This window comes from Larimichthys crocea, chromosome XV (genome assembly GCF_000972845.2).
Source record: "Larimichthys crocea isolate SSNF chromosome XV, L_crocea_2.0, whole genome shotgun sequence".
Taxonomy (NCBI): Eukaryota; Metazoa; Chordata; class Actinopteri; family Sciaenidae; genus Larimichthys; species Larimichthys crocea.
In genome coordinates, this window is record NC_040025.1 from 7045370 (window position 1) to 7066475 (window position 21106).

At 41.0% G+C, this 21106-nt stretch overlaps 2 protein-coding genes across 9 annotated transcripts in view; one reads left to right on the forward strand and one right to left on the reverse strand.

Moving 5' to 3' along the window:
* Window positions 1-1493: 1493 nt before the first annotated feature.
* Window positions 1494-14627, reverse strand: tbc1d22b (TBC1 domain family, member 22B). 3 transcript variants are annotated; one of them, XM_027288862.1, is made up of 14 exons: window positions 14225-14627; window positions 10630-10686; window positions 10105-10291; window positions 9844-10009; window positions 8922-9089; window positions 8761-8831; window positions 8346-8474; window positions 8168-8233; window positions 6280-6394; window positions 5502-5608; window positions 5341-5416; window positions 5030-5157; window positions 4721-4816; window positions 1494-3807 (listed from the first exon to the last, which is right to left on the reverse strand). In XM_027288862.1, exons 1-14 carry the CDS (start codon window positions 14278-14280, stop codon window positions 3679-3681), a joined length of 1551 nt encoding a protein of 516 aa, XP_027144663.1. In that variant the 5' UTR covers window positions 14281-14627; the 3' UTR covers window positions 1494-3678. The 3 variants fall into 3 exon arrangements, with proteins under 3 accessions (XP_027144663.1, XP_019110700.1, XP_010747554.2); XM_019255155.2 differs by having other exon boundaries at window positions 9844-10015; window positions 14225-14618; XM_010749252.3 differs by lacking the exon at window positions 10630-10686 and having other exon boundaries at window positions 9844-10015; window positions 14225-14609.
* Window positions 14628-18268: 3641 nt separating this feature from the next.
* The window catches only part of myt1b (myelin transcription factor 1b), an 89976-nt gene continuing 87138 nt past the window's right edge, over window positions 18269-21106 (forward strand). For 5 of the 6 annotated variants that reach the window (XM_019255572.2, XM_019255580.2, XM_027288585.1 and 2 more), the window contains exon 1: window positions 18363-18381. Coding sequence is in view for 1 of the 6 variants with exons in the window: in XM_027288586.1 (XP_027144387.1) it covers window positions 18270-18381 (112 nt within the window). In the remaining 5 variants the exon portion in view is untranslated. Of the gene's footprint in view, window positions 18382-21106 lie in introns of all 6 variants that reach the window. The other variant, XM_027288586.1, reaches the window with a different exon arrangement.

The window sequence follows — 21106 nt, forward strand, 5'->3', positions numbered from 1 at the left end:
GTTATATTTAAATATGCAAATGTTTTGCACAAGTCATGCATTTCAATTCAAATCGAAAGTTTCCATCCACTCAAAATGGTTGCATTCATTTTCACTGTTTAGGAAAAACATGTTAGTTTCATTAATACTGAACCTACTGTGTAGTGTAGTGGAAGCACATTGAGTTTATTAGTGTGATGACATAAATCTTATTACTTGCTTCACATTAAGGTTTATTAGTTCCTTTATATTAAACCTATGTAATTCAAATGGATGGACATTTTCTATGTAACTGAAATGTATAAGTCCTGCATTTTTCTGAGTGTGTGAATATTGGATATCTTATTTGGAGATCCCTTTTTATCAAAATCAGAAACCATCAAAGTTCCACAACTGGTTACTTTATTTTTTATAGGTTTTCTGAAATGTTATATTTAAATATGCAAATGTTTTGCACATATCATGCATTTCAATTCAAATCGAAAGTTTCCACCCACTCAAAATGATTGCATTAATTTTCACTGTTTGGGCAAAACAAGTTAGCTTCATTAATACTGAACCTGAAAACTACTACACTACTGTGTAGTGTAGTGGAAGCACATTGAGTTTATTAGTGTGATTACATAAATCTTATTACTTGCTTCACATTAAGTTTATTAGTTATATTAAACCTATGTAATTCAAATGGATGGAAATTTTCTGTGTAACTGAAATGTATAACCTGTTCATACTGAAATTCTGTTAATTTAAAATCCTACCATACTGCTTTATTTATATTTATATTTATATCATACTGCATATACTTATATTTATATTGATAATTTTGCTTATACGGTTCATACTATTTATATCTCCAGACTTTTCTATTCCCGGATGTCTTTTAGCTTGTATATATTGTATATATATATTTTTATTTTTTATATGAATTATATTTTTATTTCATATTTAATTTTATATATATTTTTACATCTTCACTTATATTTTGTATTTTATATTTCATGTTTAGTGCTGTTTGGACAGAGAGAAACGCAATTTCAATTCTCTGCATGTCGTGTACATATTACAGTAATGACAATAAAGCCGACTTGAACTTGAACTTAAACTATAATTCCTGCATTTTTCTGAGTTTGTGAACATTGGATATCTTATTTTGGAGACCCCTTTTTATTAAAATCAGAAAATACTACTAGGACCATAAAAATCTGCAATCAGTGCTCCATGTTTTTCTGAATCAAAAAGCCCTCTGTACAAAGCTTCACATTATAGATGTTTGAGGTTTGTCGTATAAAAATAATACTGAGGTAAAGACGTGTGGCTCTGCTTTGGCCTATGGATTGTAAAACTGAGACACTACAGGTGAACAGGATCTAACTGATGACTTATATTAACAATTATTTTTTTTTGTATAGAAGTTTTCTGAAATATTTATGTTTCAATATGCAAATGAGGCATTATGTAATGTACACTTATAATAGATAAAGTGCAGTAAAATAACACACACACACACACAAAAATGCCAAAATGAAGAACAACCGTTTAATATAAACAAAAAGTTAATATACAGCAGGTACTGTAATAATGTGATTATTCTTGACTACAGAAGCACTCTAAAACAGATTGTATTGGCCCAATAAACATTTTGGCATTTTATCGTTGAAACAGCGTGAACACTTCAGAAACAAATCAACAGGTTTTCATGTTGTCAGTCTTTAGTTATCATTGTGGCTTTCTGAGGACAGATGACCTTTAGATAAAAACAGTGTGGAGTGAATAACACCGGTTTGGTAGTGACACAATCAGTTGGCGCACCTGAATGACGAACACCTACTTTAAGGCTAAAGGCATACTGTAACACTCACAACCACCATCCAACATATTTCAGACTGCTTTAAACAAGGATGATGAACCATAAAGGGGAATACCACACAGTGTTGGATGTTTCCAGTGATTCAGTTTAAGAAGTATCTTCAGAAGCACTTCCTGAATATGAACCGAGACTCATTCTAACCATGAAAGATGTTTCTCTGTTCAGTTTGTTGCAGTCTAAAATGACCAGGGTAGTCACCAGGAATCACACTTCCTGATTCTAGACTGTACTCACAGAGCATTTAGTTCAGAATGCTAAGCAAAAACTTTAAAAACACATCTAATGTTATGGAAATCAAAGTACCAAAGTCTAATGATTGTCAGATTTTTCAAACATACAGTGTGTTATAATTAACACTGGTAATGAAGGTAGATGGTAACACAGTAGTAACACACACACACACACACACACAGCTCCTCCCCCAGTTTGTCGGATTGTGTCTGCAGCCGGAAAAAGTCGCAGATGTGACACAAACCTAACGAGAAGCTGAGACAATATAAAACACAAGCATTGACGATGACAAACAGTGTATCCAGGTTACACGTTAAAATACAGGTGTACAATAGAAATGCTCATAACAAAAGGCATTGTCATATTCTGAGCTGCACTGTGTCCACTGGACTGTCTCAAGTAGAACGATGGGACTAAATATCCTTCAGTACCGACGAGCACGGACAGACGCTTTTTAAACGTCTTCAACCCCAAAAACGACTGAAATGATTGTAAACTGAGGAAATCCAACATTTCATCTATTTATTATGCATACGCTGTTTGTGCACTGAGCACAGGTAAGCTCATTTAAAAGACTACTGTCATAGTTATGCATAAAGACATTAGTTTGGTAAAAATTAACACAATCAGGACAAAACAGAAAGAACTTCTCTCATTTTGTGCCATCGTGTTAATATGTGCCATCGTTTCTAAATAAAACTAAAAATTCAAAAACAGAATCAAATTTAGATTCATCTTCAGCTGACTTATGAACAGCTACATTAATCAGAGGGTCTCCATTATTTCTGGTACAGTCAGAAGCAGAAAAATTCTAATTTTCCCACTGTTCAGTGATTCAAACATTTCTCTTCATCAGCTGATTCATAAGAACCAGGAAGGAAAACTGACACCAGATCACTTCTAAAAGAAACACAGCATCTGTTTGCTACTTTTGGGTCTTAAAACTTCCCAAAATATGAGAGTCAATTAAAGTGACTGATTCAAATCCAAAGTGAGGACTTTTAGACGTTGATTGTACAGTGCAGATTTGGTAACCTTAAACCAAAATCTAACTCACAACAGCTCGACAGTGTCAGACTAGTATTATAGTCGCCTCATTTCCCTCTTAAAAAAACAACAACAAAAAAAAAACTAAATAAAAAAATAAAAAAAATAAAAATATCTGTAGATATCATCTTTCACTAAAAGGATGATCTCACAAACATTCATCATCCCTTTATATCACAGCAAGTTCTTCTGGGCGTATATTTCACTGGAGACAATTGATGGTGCATGAGCAAAAACAATAAAGTAGACCAAAAGGCATAGCTATGTTTTTATACTGTAACAGTCCTTTGATACAATGCAGTAACCTGACTGCAAATAGTCTCATGTTCACTGAGCTCTGTGGGTGCACCATGAATCCAAATCCAGTGTGACATTCACTGAGCTTGGTGTTCACAGGAGAAGTTTTGTGGCTCTGGGATGACATCCTGCAGGTGTCCTGGAGCTGCACGAGAAGACTTCCCTTCAGGTTGATGTCTGCAGATGGTCAGGTGCACTCGGTCCATCCAGTCACAGTCTGGTGAGGGTGCTGTGTTTGCAGTGATGCAGCCTCCGGCCTATCTCTTGTAGTGGCTGGGTGCGTCTGCAAACATGTACTTTAGTCTATAAGCTTCAGCCAGGAGGAGACCCACCTCCTCGTTACCCCAGTGGATCGTGGGAAGGTTCTGCAGTAGCATAAGAAGGCCCTGAAAGCAACAAGAGACATTTACTTCTCACTGACACTACTCTGGAGAACAGGGGATAATAACAGGGTACGTATTCCACCTCACAAATATATAAAGTATGAAAACCAGAACCCTATGTCTGACTACTGAACACGTAATGTTCAAATATTTCACTGTGGGGACCATCGAGCTGCCTTTAACGGCTGCAACTAATGGTTAATCTAACAATTGATGTATCAATGAACTGATTTATGGTTCAAAAAATGGAAAATGCTCATCACAGTGATCTGAGGGGACGTCTTCAAATCATCATTGTTTTGTTAACAGTCCAAAACCACCAAAAAGTTTTCACTTTACTATGACCCCAGACAAGCACTGACACTAACATGCTCATGGTGACAATGCAAGCATGCTGATGTTTAGCAGTTCTAATCTTTACTATATTAGTAGTATTTGATTTGATTACTTATTCATTTTTGCCTCTGGTGTTTTTTCACTGCAAGATGATGAGATAGCGTTTCCTCAGTTTGTGTGGTGCATGTGTTTGTAATAGGGTGGAGGTTGTGTTTTTTTTAAAGACATTTTTTTGGCCTTTAAGTTTTTTTTTTTTTTTTTTTTTTTTTTAAAATTGTACTGAGACAGCTGAAGAGTGACAGGAATGTGGAGAGAGAGAGAGAGAGAGAGATGGGGAATGACAAAGGGCCGCAGGTCGGATTCGAAACCTGGACCAGCAAGGGCTGAGCCTTTGTAGATGGGGCGGATGCTCTACCAACTGAGCTAATGGACACCCCACTTTGTGTTACATTTAATGAAAAGTGCTATACAAATAAAGTCTGACTGACCGATTGGTTGATTGGTTGATTGATTGATTGATTGATTGATTAATGAGTATTTTAGCTACAAAGAATGAATATGACTACAAAGACATCAGTACCTGAAAGTCAACCATGGAGAGGATTTCTTTGCGCCACTCGATGAGGAAAGCAGCGCAGACGTACAGGTGGAAGTGGGAGAAACCCTCTGCTTCAGCCTGAGGACCACAGAGCGATATCACAGCCAATCAGAACACAGCGGTGACTAAACCTAGTCTGTCCTAAACACAGTCCACTTTACAGATACAGTAGAATGGGGCATGCTTGCAACAGTGTGACTTCTACAGTTCTACTGTTTTAGCCTGTACTGGATTATTTTCTACAGTAAAAGGTTTGATGATGGGATGCTGGGATGCACCCCGCAGCTCTACCTGGTAGGTGTCCCACAGACGGATTGTGCAACGAAGTGGCAGCTCCCTCATCAGCAGATTGTTCATCCACCGGAAAGCAAACTGGAGGTACTCCACCTCATATCTCTTAAAATGATTGTGAATGTCCTCTGGATGCACACACACACACACACACACACGCACACACAGATGTTAAAATTAGGCCACTTTCTTCATGATCTCATAGTAAACAAGCCTAAAATAGAGGAGTGAGCGGGGCAGACGTCAGTACAAAGTAGAAGCAACCTAACACCTGATGCGACACATGAAACGACAGACAGGAGTCTGCTTACCATCTATCCTGCTGACCAGCTCCTCTAAAGCTTTCACTTTGTTCTGGATTCCAGGCTGAGCGAAGGTGTAGTTGTCCTGAAAGGATTTAAATAAGTCTTTATTGAGATGTGTGTGTGTGTGTAAGATATGTGTGTGTGTGTGTGTGTGTGTGTAGCCCAACCTGTATTCCATCCAGCAGCTTGCTCATACACCAGAAGCTGTCAGCTTCGATGTTTCTCTGGGTGTCCAGAGGCAGCGCTGCCACTTCAAAGTTCTCCACGTCCTCAGCTGGAACAACAAATAACACTGAACTCACACAGGTGACTCGTAGATCCCTGAATGCTGCTCCCTACTGAGGCTGCCTAAAGAAATGTTCACACCTCAGATGTTAGAACAACCAGAGCTGCCCGTGATTAAAGTCATCACTCTGAGAAGATGGAAGTAGAGAAGGGTAATGGAAACAGAGGACGCTGTGACATCGGACAGCATGAGGCGGGGGAACATGACTACTTTTGAACCAGACACTGGTACAACCTCCTCTACTGCCGTGCACTGTGGCAGGACCTGTAGTGCACTAGAATTTTACAACTGAACTATAACTAGGATGCACGCTTTCACTTCCCCTGAGGGAATCTGACGCTTTCATAATGAACAAATGTATTAAATATGAGTCTTGCGGGTACAACATGACACTGATGTTGGCTGATATAAGAGTGGAGTGTTGGGCTGCTGCCCTGCAGGTGAGCGGACACCCATTGAAACATGAAATATAGATTAGAAAAAGCAGGAATCACTTTCAGTTTGAAATGCAGACTCTTCAAATCCTGATTCAGGGGCAGTCCTGGTCACAACTTTGTAAGGCAGAGGTAAAAACATGAATCCATCACCAGGCTAAAAAAGCCAAATAATGTCAATCAGAAACTAAAAGGTTAGGTGTGAATAGAACATCAGTAACTTACTGACAAACTCGGACAGGAAGACGACGAAGAATGGTGTGACCAGATCATTGATTCCCTGGACGTAACCGCTGGCTGGGTGACGGATGGCCCAGATAAAAAGAATACGCTCAAACACCTGACGAATGAAAGACAACAAAATGGCTGATTACTTACAGACACCAGAGATCATTGTCACCATGATTCCTAACTTCAGTGTGTAACTTCTTCGTGCAAAGCGCCAACCTGACGCACTGAATTCTTCAAACACAAAATGACACACTCCACACGGCCTCCTGAAGTCTCCTGATATGAACAACGTCACCCTGGTGAGCAGCACTGCAACATTAAGGCTAATCACTGTGATACATTTTAAATGTGTGGCAGTCCAGAGTGGACAAATGAAGCGTTCTTTTCCTTTCGGGCTGACACAGTATCAGATTTCACTACACGATTATCATGTCCAGAAGAATTCAAGCTAACAATATTATTGCAACAAATGGCATCCAGCGTGGTAAAGACCTGTGTCTTTCAAACACTTTGTAACACACGCTTTGTGTTAGAAATCAAACTAATCCAAGTCTTGTTGGAGAGTTGAGGTAATACTTTGTGATCTTCATTACACACACACGGCTTCCCCAGGCTCAGTGTGTTCAGTAAAAACAAACTGTGTGGTTGATACAGACACAGACGCAGTGAAGAAGACCAACTGTTCTCTAGATTCATGGCAAGATAAAGAAGTAGAAATATCAAAAATAAGACTCACAGACTGTGTTACTGATGAACAGCATTATTTCTGATGAGCATTTGATATCGATGCATTACCTATCCTCCGTTTATTATGATTATTCTGTGTGCAGTGTGAGATTCAACATTTTGTGTTACGTTTTCTGAAAAATCTCCCAGCTGGAGTGTAATAATGTGTGTATGTGTTATGCTTAGGGCTGGGCAAGGTAAACAATATGGTGAAAGTTAATGTGTCATGATTAATATGAATATTCACCATGCAAATATCTAAAACTGATTACTCTTCACACATGTAAAACAGAATAAGAAAATAACATCATATTTCTATCAGTATGATATACAGGATCACAGGTTTCTGCTAAATCTGGACACAAATATTTGTTGTTTTGAAATCAGCACATGTGAGGAACAAGTCATTGTCAGTGAAGTTCCTTTTTACAGAGAGGTTCCTCTGCAGTGGAGCAATCTGATGCAGCTTCTTCCTCTATGGCTGGCACTCTTACAATCTCTTCAGTATTATTTGTCAAGTCTGAGATTTGCTGAAAGGAGTCCTGGGGCCTGTATCATGGCACAAGTTCAACTTAGTCTGGCGGTCTTGCTTCACTGAGCCTATCGTCTTGATTGGGGATAACCGGTATCAGAAAGCTGATCTACACTGTCAGAGAAACTACAGAAGTCCAGTTTGGACATATGGTTGTACAAAAAATGTATTTTATCAAAACCATTTGTATTGTGCGGGGCGGTCGGTAGCGTAGTGGGTTAAGCGGCCGCCCTGTGTGTGGAGGCTATAGTCCTCACTGCAGCTGGCCCCGGTTCGAATCCCCTGCGTGTCACTCCCCCTCTCTCTGCTTCCTGTCTATCTTCAGCTGTACTATCAATAAAGGCATAAAAGGCCAAAAAAAAATCTTTAAAAAAAAACATTTGTATTGTAAACTAAAGACTTCTGTCTGTATATCCAGTAAATTGATTGGTCCGCAGTTCGTTTAGCCATGCACCAGTCCTCATGGTGCACTAGCCTGGTTAAATGAGAGCCAGCTCTATGACACCGGGACCACTCACGCCAAAGATTCTGCTCCTGCTTCACGTTTAATCACCAGAATCATCCACATGCACTTGAGATTAACTACTGAGACTGCTGACTGCGCTTCAGTAGTTCAGGTCTCACCTCTTGTACTGCGGGCTGCTGGAACAAGGGAATCAGAGGGTTGGTTCGTGGAATGTCAATGTGGATCTAACAGGGAGAAAGATTATTGAGATGTGACTGTGGACATCTGATAACAGGTTGTATCATATCATAAATATGGTGGTTACAGATTCTTTGGACTGATGAGTGGTAGCACTACCTGTCTGTATGTGTCTTTATAGTGCTCGTCTGTTCTGGAGTGGTAATACTGCTCTATGAAGCCAAAGTATTCTTCTCGCTTCCTTTTTAACACCAGCTCTCTGCGCTCCTTGTTGGCCGGCAGGTAGCCCTGTTAGACCCAGAGGAGAGGAGAGAAAATACAGAGACAAAATGTCAGCGAGGAGAAGATTTCTTTTTGATTACGTAAGCAGTTTCAGAGGAACAGAACAGGCCAGCTATTTGAGATAAGAGAAAGGAGAGCAGATAAGGTGGCCTAGAAGGATAAGGCTTTCGACATTATGAGAGCATGTTCTGGAAAGGATTTTAACTTGCTACTCTCTACTCTGTGCAACAAGCCAAGATCAGAGCAGAGCAGAACATGTGATACTGCAAAAACTCAAGGTCATGAGACTTACGGAGAGAAGTCTCCATGTGATTGGCCGGACTTCTCTGGGTATGCCTGACCAGCTGTGCTTCCGGAGCTCCTCTGTAACAGCACAGAGCAGATGTAAACACACAGCGACAGGCAAACAGCACATCCACGTCTACTCAGCGATAGTGTGTGCCGCTCTCATACCCAGGTCAGTGTTTGGACTGGCCAGCAGCTGCTTGAATTTGTCCAGCCGGCTCTTCTCACGCACCGTCATGGGCGGCGCCCCCGACGCGTTCTGGTCTGAGATGCGAGCCACCAGCGGGATGATAGGACGGGCTGGGAGAGTGTTTTGCTTTTGCAGCGTGGAGCGTACTGTGGCCAAACAAGGAAAATAAGAAAGATCTAGAAATGCCGTACTCAAAAACTTAGGAGTTTTGTGAAAACAAGAAAGAACCACGATATATAATAACCTTCAAAACCGACCCCCGTCTATACAAAGGGAAAGACATTTTGTTATCACCTTCACTTCTATGGTTAATCTGAGAGAATATAAACTTCGGGATTAAATTTGGAGTGAGGGACTATTTAGAGTACAGAGGTGGATTATTACCAGCCTATACAAATGTATAGTATAGTGTATTGTTTTTATTTTGGTTTGGTCTGTCCTGTGATTAAGTCCAACCAGATTCATTCTTGGAGGTTTATTTTCCTTTTATCTTCTTTAGAAATGAAATTTTTGTCTGATTTGTAACTGACCATGTCATTATTCTTGCCCACTAAACAATAAATGGTGTTCACACATCAGTACTGACTACTCAGAGCAAGTTAACTGGACCGATGAATAGCAAAAAAACCCTGCTTCATGTGAAGGTAAACTCTGTTAAAAACAGTGTCAGTGCACAGTAACGCTGTGTTCCTGTAGCACTCGTGGTGATAAGAGCATTTGAAGAAACCGTTTGAGGACTGCAGGCCTCATGCTGAAGGCCTGATAGAATCCCACTCATCCTGACTGCACGATTAGCCCCCTGACAAAGTCTGTAATTAGCTTCACTATGAATCATCTGATAAGCTGCTCAGTAGCTCTTAATGCCATATGAGCTGCTGCTGCAGCACATTACACACATACCTGAAGACGTGTTGAGGTGGGCGTCACTACTAGACTTGACAACCTTGCCGTTGACGTGCTCACACTCTGTGTCCTCCTCCTGCACATCCTGGAGGTTTTGAGCTTGAAGGTTTGGGGCTTCCAGTCTGTGTGACACGCCTGTTTCTGTGTCACCGCCCTGATTCTGCTGTTGCTGCGTGGAAACACATCAGAACACCCCCTTTATTTCAGACCAAGCACAACAGCCATAACTACTCTTTATAAAAAAAGACTTGTAGATACCTGGTTCTGTGAGGACGCTGAGTGCAGGCCCGATGGCAGGGATGAAGGGAGCTGGGTGCCGAGGAAATCCTCGTCCTCCTCATCGTCGATGTCCCAAGCATCGTTGGTGCTGCGGGCGAACTCATGGAAGCTGGAGGCCTTTTTAGACTTGAGATTGTTCAACTTGGGCGTTGTGTCTTTGGGATATCTGCAGAGGGACAGAGATGGAGAGAGCAAACAGACAGAGAGACAAACAAAAGAGAGAAGAATTTAAATAAGAATGGTAATTACAATGGTATTAGCTAATTACACAGAACTTTAGGAGAAGGAACAAAAACTACAAATCCAACAAAAAGAAGTTTAAAAACGTAAACGTTGACACGGATACAGTACAGATGCATTCAATCCACAATATGTACAATTATGCAAAGCATGGGACAAAATGCTGCAAAAAAAAGGCTGAAAATAACTCAAATATAAATTTAAAAAATAAAGACAGACGTGGGTAACGCGACACCATGCAGTCCAGCTTGGTTCGGCACTTACGTGCGTCTCAATCGTGGGTCGAGAGGTGGATGCTGTGCTCCATAAACTGGCTGTACGCTGTAGAAGATGACATGTGAAACGCTGTCACCTCTGTGCAGGAAAACACAGCAGTCTCCCAGTCTTTGACCTAACTAGTGCTAAACGTTCATCAGTTATTATTCAGAGGAAAGTTGGCAGACTGTTTTCTCTTTGTTTGTTTTTATAATAACAGATTTCTCCTTGTTTCCTTGTTGATCTATTCCACAACAACAATGAAGTCAACCACAGAAGAGAGAGGATCACAGCTGTCATACACAACGTGCCCAGTGTTATTACACGACAAACACTGAAGATGAAGGAGAGGCTGTGTATTTGTATACATCCATAAGGTTTTGCATCCTTCTTCAGATCATTACCCGTACACACATTCTGACTCAGTATCAGTATCCTGTAGACAGCTGACAGCACGACCTGCCCGCATCAAACAGGCTGCGCTCACTGACAGCCTGACAAAACCGTGGGCAGCAAAGAAGTTGGCTGACACGAATGGTTCTGCAGGTGATCACCTGTGCATGGGTATCTGTTTTCCTGTGTAAGGGAGCTTACACTTCTGGATGGAGGCACAGTGGTTCCCTGCTGGCAGAGTAAGGGAGGAGTGGATTCTTGCTTCAGAGCAGTTATTGTTGTTACTTTAAACGTGTTAATTTGGGTAATGTCCTGATGATGCGCTGATGATTTTGAATGAGTTTCTGATGCCTCAAAACACAGTGGGGAGTATTTTGTGAAGCACAGCCAGCAACTGCAGCTTCACATTGTGCCTTCCACTAACATGACAGCTCAGTTCGTCCCTGTTAGAAAATAACCTAACCCGTACCTGCTCTCATTTAGATCGGGCGGTTTGAATGTGTATCAAACAGAACTAGAGGACAGCTTGCACAGACCCCGTGTTCTTCACCACCCTGTGGTGGACATTATGTTCAGCGGATGTGAGAATCTTAATGCTCAGCTTCTTTCCAACTCTCTGGCGACCCAAAGCAAACACAGTCAAAGAGTCGTAAGGACGGGATCTGGGCCAGAACCACAATTGGCACCGAGGCTCCTTTCCTTCATAGAGCGCTGTGACCAGCAGGTCCTGCACCCAGTTCAAACTTTTAGACTGGATTAAGGAATGTGTGCTCAGACTTCAACCCTCCCTTTGTGGTTACACCGTGTGCGAACTGAGGCAATGTGCAAACCTGGGTCTGTCTTAACAGCACAGTCAGACATTAGTTATGTGTTGTAATCAAATTATTTACACAGAAACCAGAAGTTTGAGGGCAGAGTGCTGTCTTTTTTTTTTTTTTAAATGACTTCTCCTTTTTCTCTGAAAAATGTGGCAGAAATTTCAATCATGATAAGCGCCTTATTCAGAGTAACACAGAGGCTTTTGTGGGACGATCACAAGATAACAAATATCACTACTAGGATGTGGACTTTGTCAAACTGTGGCTCCCTCATGCCTGAGGCTCCAGGACGTCTTTATTCATGTCATTTGTATGAGTAAACCGACAGTAAGCTCGGTGGCTGGCTGAGAACTGGGCCTGCTGATTATCTGGCAGTGGCAGAGTCTCTTGTTTATCCGACTTGTTTTATCAGGAGCCTGCTCAAGGACAGGCAGGCAAAGGACTAGCTGCTCGCTTTCCTGTTCAAACATATGTTTGTGTTTGGGCTTCCACCCACAACAGTCTGAGAAAGATCAGTGTGTGTGTGTGTGTGACAAAGACAGCGACGCCCTCTCCTTAGAGATCCTCTCTACAAGGGCAGGACACCCACTCGGAGACGTCGTCACAGCAGTCATAAAGACACTCAAGCCAATAAAGATATGAACGCATGAGCTTATCAATGAAGTCTGCTCAATTTCTATTCTCTATGAGTGTGGCAGGTGAGAGATGAGAATACCTGCAGGTCCTCAGTGCCCATTATAACCCATTATAACCCATTATAAGCGATTATAAGCCAGTGAGTCACAGTTTTTTTTTTTTTTTTAGGAAAGATAACAAGCTGATGTTTGAAGAACCCAGAGGACAGATTAAACACTCTGCATGAAGACACTCTCACCAAGCTGTGACATGACAGTTGTTGTGTTATTATTTCACATGTTTTTCCAGCACCTTTAAATAGGTAGCCTACTAGTTGTGTTTGCCATGATGGTCATGGGAAGCGCAGCGGTGCCACTGTATGGCATAATAATATGGGTCTAATTAGCATTATTTCATATGGTGGTAGATTGACTGTTTTGATTTTTAACTAATTGTGAATTGGCTTGTATTCTCAGCTTGTGAGCGCCCCAGGAACCAGCCCCAGGAAGACAAAATACAGACAAGAGACACACATGATTTACTGGAATGTAATGTATCAGGTGTCGATAGTACTGTTATATAGTATATAGTACTGAAATACTGTTATTTCTCGGCAGAACACCAAGCGAGTATGATAACTGAGTTCTGCATGTAAAGGCATCGGATCAAGCGCGTAGCCGCTTAGGAAACATTTTTGTTTTCTCTTGGTTTATTGAGATAGACATCACACACAAATTTCAAGCATTTTCAAGCACTTCACAAAAAAATTCAAGCATTTTCACAACCTTGAAAACACTGAATTGAAATTCAAGCATTTTCAAGGAATTCAAGCACCCGTGGGAACCCTGAGACAGAGAGAGAGTGAGGGCAATGTCACAGCACAGTGCACAGATGCTCCACATGTTTCAGGAACAGAATACTCACTTATTTCCAGCTCTTTAAATACCAAAGACTGAACTTTTGTGCATTTCATTTCACTCCTACACTTGTGACTCCTCTAACAAACCTGACAAGAGAGACACAGGGATGGAGAGCTGTGCCTCGGGTCAGGTGGATTCAAACACACGGTACTCGGAGACGTCGTCACAGCAGTCATAAAGACACTCAAGCCAATAAAGATATGAACGCATGAGCTTATCAATGAAGTCTGCTCAGTTTCTATTCTCTATGAGTGTGCCAGGTGAGAGATGAGAATACCTGCAGGCCCTCAGTGCCCATTATAACCCATTATAACCAATTATAACCCATTATAAGCCATTATAAGTCATTATAAGTCATTATAACCCAGTGAGTTTTTTTTTTTAGGAAAGATAACAAGCTGACAATGTTTGAAGAACCCAGAGGACAGTTTAAACATGGCTGACTTTAAACACTCTGCATGAAGACACTCTCACCAAGCTGTGACATGACAGGTGTTGTGTTATTATTTCACATGTGTTGTTGCTTTGTACACAAAGAGAGAGAGTGAGGTCACAGCACAGTGCACAGATGCTCCACATGTTTCAGGAACAGAATACTCACTTATTTCCAGCTCTTTAAATACCAAAGACTGAACTTTTGTGCATTTCATTTCACTTCTACACAAACCTGACAAGAGAGACACGGGGATGGAGAGCTGTGCCTCGGGTCAGGTGGATTCAAACACACGGTACTCGGAGACAGCTGCAGGGCTGCAGTGTTTGGTCGGTGTGGGGTCAGCCTGGTATAATGTCCGTGTGCACTCACACAGAAACAGGCTGCGTGTCCCCAGCTTCGTGTATGAAACAAGACAAACTCACCTTCCGGGAACCTTTGCGTTTCTCCTCCAAAAATGGATCCTGTTCTCGGTGGCCATACTCGGATAACACAGCCCCCCCTCCTCCTCCTCCGTCTCTACGCCGACACCGGCTCCATGGAGAAACCGTTTCCGCGTTTCACCGTCTGCAAGTCAGCCCACGCTTTCTTCACTTCTTCTGGTCTTGCCTCCGCACACGGTTAAACCCGCCGGGAGGTAGTAATGTTCAGTAATGTTCGGTAATATTTAGTAATGTTCAGTAATATTCAGCTTTCAGAGGCGATGATGTATGATACGGAGCACTGGAAGCCGCCATCTTGGAGCAGACGGACCGGAGCGTGCCGATTGGCGCGAGGGTCGAACAGGTGCAGTGAACGTGGCCAATCACGGAGGAGGGGGTGGAGTCACGGTGGAGTCACGGTGGAGTCACGGTCAGGGATGCTGGCTGATAAACATACAAAGTGAGGCTGCAGACATGTTGGCTCCAGCTCCTCAGCCGCTTCCATCCCAGATAGCAAATATTTTGGCTGTATCATGGCACACATTTGGTATTTTTGGCTTTCTTTTGGCATTAAGAAAGCCTTTTGGCTTAACTGTGGTATGATTAGGGTTATCCATAATAGATAAGGAGGGGCCAGCAATATTTGGCCGAGTTAAGGCATGTTTATGGCATGCCAGAAGACTGGGCAAAGAGCGGTAAGTATAGGGATGGTATGGCATGTTTATGGCATGCCAGAAAACTGGGCAAACAGTGGCATTAAGTATAGGGATGGTATGGCATGTTTATGGCATGCCAGAAGACTGGACAAACAGTGGCATTAAGTATAGGGATGGTATGGCATGTTTATGGCATGCCAGAAAACTGGGCAAACAGTGGCATTAAGTATAGGGATGGTATGGCATGTTTATGGCATGCCAGAAGATTGGGCACGAGCGGGAACAGCTGATTTGGGGCTCTTCTGGGACATTTATGGCTATATTTTGGAAGTCTCACAACAGCTTTGTACACCTTTCCTTTCATTTTTGCTGAAATTCTTCTATCACACATCACACCTGACACTTTTCTCCACCCGTTCCAACCTGCCTGCACATGCTTCTTCACCTCTTTTCCACACTCTCCATTGCTCTGGACTGTTGACCCTGAATACTTAAAATCCTCCACCTTCTTTATCTCTTCTCCCTGTAACCTCACTAACAAAACCTACTCATATTAATAAAAATACAATGGCCAGCCTCCATTGTAATGTGCAAAACAATAAAAAAAAAAATAAATAATAATGTTTCAGGCAGTAAGACACATTTCCATGTAACACTGCAACACCTTCAGCACCATTTTGGATCTGTTTCTATGATAGGGTATGTGTTAGACCACTGCACAAGATCAACATAAGCAAAAACTGTTATCTACAGCATGCAAGAGCCAAAATACACAGGTACTTTTAATTCTCCCAAAATATATCCAGGCTGAACTTGCAGTTTGGGGCCCCCCCTGTTGACTGCAGGGTCCTAAGCACACACACACACACAGTCCTCAGATAGCAGGAAATGGCCCTGCTGCTTGTTGTAATAGTTTTGACCAGTCAGGTGGTGAGATGCCTCGAGAGGTCACTTGTTAGGCCAACGTCTGTAACCCGTGACAGTCTGACCTGACCCGATGAAGCATATTTAGCTCCATTTCCAGTGCGTGCCACTGTTCACAGTTTCTCTCTGTTAACACATTCTGATTAGTCGACTAAGGAGTTGATCTAAATTAGATTACTTTGAGTAACTTTTAAGCAAATCTAGCAAAACAACAAAAACATTTCCTGGTCACATGTTCTCTAATGTGGGGGTTTGCTGCCTGTCTGTCAATACTATTACAGTAAGTCAACACATTTACTTTCTATTAACATTTTGTATGAACGATTGAGCTAAAAAAGATAATGGCAAATGAATTGTTAATACAGTCATACTGTATTTTTCTTTACAAAAATTGCATTTACTTAAAATATAATAATATAATAATACCCATACTATTCGTACTAGGTCCCAAATTTTGCAGAATGTAAAGAAAAAAGTCATTTGGAGTGGAGTGTTTCCAGGAGGTCAGGAGTCTTTTTATCTGTAGTGAGAAAAAGAAGAAGAAGAAAAAACTGGAGGTGGTGAAAGAATCACAGTGATGTTCTGCTTTATGTTTGTCCAACACACTGATCAGTTTAAAGAAAGTTGCTGTCATGTTTTTCAGGCTCACTAGCAGATGTTCTGTAGCTATAAGATTACAAACCACAAGCACAGCACACAAATCTAAACACTTCCTCTGCATTGTGACCCTTGCATCTTATTTGATGATAAGTAATACTTCTCCTTTTTTCCCCCCCGACATGCTGCATCTCGCTCCTCTGTCCACATGAGGGCAGGCATTTTCCGCTACAGTGAGAGAGCCTCGGTCAAAGTGAAACCAGCTCCACCAGCTCCTGTTTACTGTAAATGTCTGAAGAGAGTTTTCTATTTATGCTGCTTACTTCATATCAACACTAGATACCTATACTAGATAGCCACGTTTTACCAGAATGATCTGTAGTCTGTGAAATGAAATCATGACTCGTCATTTCATTCATTTCAACAAAGTCACTTTATTTTCCTCATTGTTTGAGTCAAGGAGTCTGGTGGTTTACACAGAGCAGTATGACGCCCCTTTGCCATATTCAAATGCAGGCAAATGTTTCATTTTACATGCTGGCGTGCATTTGAATCGCAGGTGCTCTCCTGTGTGTGTTTGTTTAGGGAAATCACAGCAGCTCCCCCACCTGCCTTCACCTCCTGCAGCGCCCAACGAACTCAAACTGACAAAATCCAGGTGAGTGTTTATTATTTGGGTTACTTGCTGGACCACTGTACCGTTTTTATTTTATAGGCTGGGAACGGTTGTGTGTTGTGGATCTTCAGTCACCATGAGTGGAGAATAGCTCCATTCACACATTTTACGGGATTATCTATTTATGATGATTCATCTTTTTAGAGATTTTAAAAATTTCATGTCTCAAGTGGGTCTTGTGACTTTTTGCCACTGTGTTGCTTTCGGTGTGGCCAGCTCACGGAGGAAAACAGTGGTGTGAAAGGAGCAGGCTGAGGGGAGATACACCACAGTCACAAGGCAGGACAATGGGGAACTGTGTGTGGGACTGCTGGAGCTGCCTGGGGCACAACAGTTTGCTAAAGGACACTCTACATTCACTTTGAACTTTTTCCTTCCAGACTGCCAGGACTTATTCTTCAGTGTCTTTTCAGTGGGAGACATTTCTTGTCTAAGTATAAACCAGGTCAATTAAAATTTGATTTGATTTTAGACCCTGAAAAGGTCATTTTAGTGCTTTGTCTCTTCCTGTAGACTACACTCAAGCTAACTGTTTTTCAAAATAAAAGTATAATGTGCTTTTTCATGGCAGATGCTTGGTGGATTTTAAGCCCCCCAGCTATATTTTGGTTTGTATGACCCCCTTGTTTTGCTCTCCCTCTCACCCCTCAAAGGAAAGCATTGTGACTGCTTCTCTTCCTGAAAGCTTAAGTGCAACAAAACCACTCCGACAGCATTCTTTAAGAAAAGAGGAACTTTTTTTCTTTTGTTGTCCTGTCATCGTGTTCGGCGGCTGTCCGGCTCTACAGTTATTTTTAAAAGTTTAGAGCGTTTCAGGGGGATTTTAGCGTCTAAGTGTTTGAAAAAAAGTTACACAGAACTTTCTTGAGAAGTTTTCTCATTTTTAAGCGGAAGTTTATTCAGACTTTTGTCAGAAGAGGTAAGGTTTCTTTTTTATGTCACTTATGTAAACTTTACACAAGATGAAAAGTAGTACATAGTGTGTAGTGTCATAGTGTGTTTGACCATTTCTTAAGTGTTTATATGCTGCTTATAAATGCTACATAGGCAGATCGTGATGTAAATCATTTAAATTGATTTTATTTCATGATTTAGAGAAAACAAAACTGCTTTACTGAGCTGAGGACTTTCAATAATGACTTATATTTCAAAGAAATGCTGATTGTTTTCTTTTTTGTGATTCGTCTTCAGGCACATGGTGATGTACAGCCGAATTCTTCATCTCAAGGTCAAAGGGTCATCAATAGCTGTGCTCACATGCTCTGACTGTGACCAGGCCATGAGGGATTGTGAATTCTCTGAGAAAGGTAAGACAGATGCCTTACCAAGAGGAAGTCTGTGTACGTGTGTGTGTTTTGGGGTTGGGGTGTTTGTGCACCCTCCAGATGTGAATCACGTGTGATCGTACAAGGATTATGCACTAGAACTGTAGATACGATGATAAAAGCGGCAGTAAAGTCAGAGTGATTCAGGCTCAAGTGGAAACCTGGAGAACTGTGCAGAGAAATTAGTGTCAGTGGTTGTGCCAAATGTGTCTTCCGTGATCCACAAATATAAACAAGATTTAGTAGATCACTTCATCGTCCCTTTATTTGATGTGTGGCATCAACTCTTGTCTCATAACTGTCTTCAAAACATACTTCTTTTTGTAGCAGTTTACTCCACAGAGGAGGGTTGAATGAGTGTGAACGGTGCAACTGATAAACTACAGGCTTCCTCTAATTTGGACTTTTCAGTTTCCCTATAAGTCACTGTCAAGAAGGCTGTCTGTCACAGGCACAAAGGTTAAAGTGGGATTCATATAACTAAATACATGAATAAATAATACTGTTATGAATTATTTCTTAAATAAAAATGTGGAAAGAAGCTTACCTTTAAGTGCCAGTCAGAACGGCCAGAATCTTTTCATTTCTTTATTTCTTTACTATGTTTATTTTTTAACTCTTTCACTCCTGTTCATTTGGTCGTGGCACATATCTAATCCATTATCTTTTGACCCTGCACAACATTTTTCATTTTCCTCTTCACATAGACTGATGTCAGATTTCTCTAAAGTTGAACCGAGTGTTAATAATTAGTGTAGATCTACCTCGCCCCACAAGTGAATCAATATTTTAACAAACATTATATTTTGACTTTGCTGTTTTAGATGTCCCTTTACACATGTGGATTGTGATTTGTAAATGAATGATGAGAATTACTATCCACAAATAAATACAACTAAACTGAAATAAGAAAAGATAAGTTAGACTTAAATGATTCCACACTGGGGAAATTCACTTGTCACAGTAGCTCATATACACAATGTTGATAATTATTCACAAGTAAGAAATATATACAAGTACAATTCATACAATATATGAAGTCATGCTGGTGTTGAAGAGGATCACACGTCAGATTTCTGTATGTGATAGATACTGATGAGCTACTGGATGTTTTTGAGAGAAATACTTTCCCACATTAATGAATCACCAGATGATCCAGTTTTCCATCAGCACCTACATGCATCATGCATTTGTGGACAGGAGGACGTGAAACGAGTTAGAAAATTCCACCCACAAATCTAACCCAGTCCTAATCAGCTCAGGTGATCTGATTCGACCATCTGTACATTTACATTTATATCAGAAGCTTTTCAAAAATAAATGTTTTGAAAGAAACTGGGAATATTTCTGCTGAATGCTGACATTTATTTAGGTTGATTTATTTGTAAGAGTGTAACATTTATTCAGATTGCATGGTTTTTGTTTGTGGATATGAAGACACATTTGTAAAAACAAAAACATTCATTTCCAAATCATGATACACATGGCTGCAAGGTGGTGCAGTGGTTAGCACTGTGGCCTCACAGCAAGAAGGTTCCGGGTTTGAAGTTTGCATGTTCTACCTGTGTCTGAGTGGGTTCTTTCCGGGTTTCTCCCACAGTCCAAAGACATGCAGGTTAACTGATGTGAATGTGGGCATGAGCTGTGTGTCCGCCCTGTGATGGACTGGTGACTTATCCAGGGTGGGCCCCCTGATAAGAATACAAGTTTCTGTAACTTTTTTAAATTGTCGATCACTCAACACACACGATTACAACAAGGGATTCAGCGATTAACCACTTCCACCGCTAGCCACACTTTAAAACATCAAGTTTTTTCTTTCAACCATTTCTTTCACTTTCTATTCTATTCTATTCTATTCTATTCTATTCACTTAATAAAGTAACAGTGAATTCAGAGTTGGGCTAACGGATACCAATGGAAACAAGGCAGGAAAAGGAGCACTGCACTGTTATATCTTACTAATGTTTGAGTAAAGTTTGCCTGCTGCTTACTGATCCCCTCAAGGGCATAATATGTATAACAACAATAACAAGAGATGTTCTCAATCTCCTTTAATTTTTACTAAAATTGTAGAAAAAAATGCTCATGGTATTTAATATATCCGTATTGTTGAAATAAACAAACACATTAGAATGGTGACCGTACCACCAGCATCGCTCCTTCCTGTCCATACGGTGCTGCTGCACTGACACAGCCTAGGTGCTGCTGCAAGCTCACACATGGTTGATGACCTTCTGGGTGTCTAGCAGCTGACCCCAGATCAGATTGAGGATAGCTGCATTTTACACCCCAGTGCCTGCCTATGGCACATTAATCCACAGATCGGGGTATAAATCTGTGAAGGGGAAGGCTGACCCACGCTCTCCTTCAGCACCAGGTGCTGCTCAGTGTGGCGGAGAAAAAGCAAGAGAAAACATTTAGTTTGTTTTTTTTTGTTTGGTTTTTAATGTTGACATTATTGAAGTGAGGTCATTCTGTACCCAGCAGCAGTATGGATATATTTTGCATTTGCATCTTAACTCATGTGATCCACTGTATCATATTTTCAACATCAGCCCAACTCTGATGGATGAAGTCTGTGCTCGAGCATTATACAGAGCAGAGAGGATGTTTGGCTGTGGCAGCAGAAATCATAGTTGTATGATTATACTTCTATGTATATATTATCCATGCTGTAGGTTTGCATGAATCTCCATAGATTTAG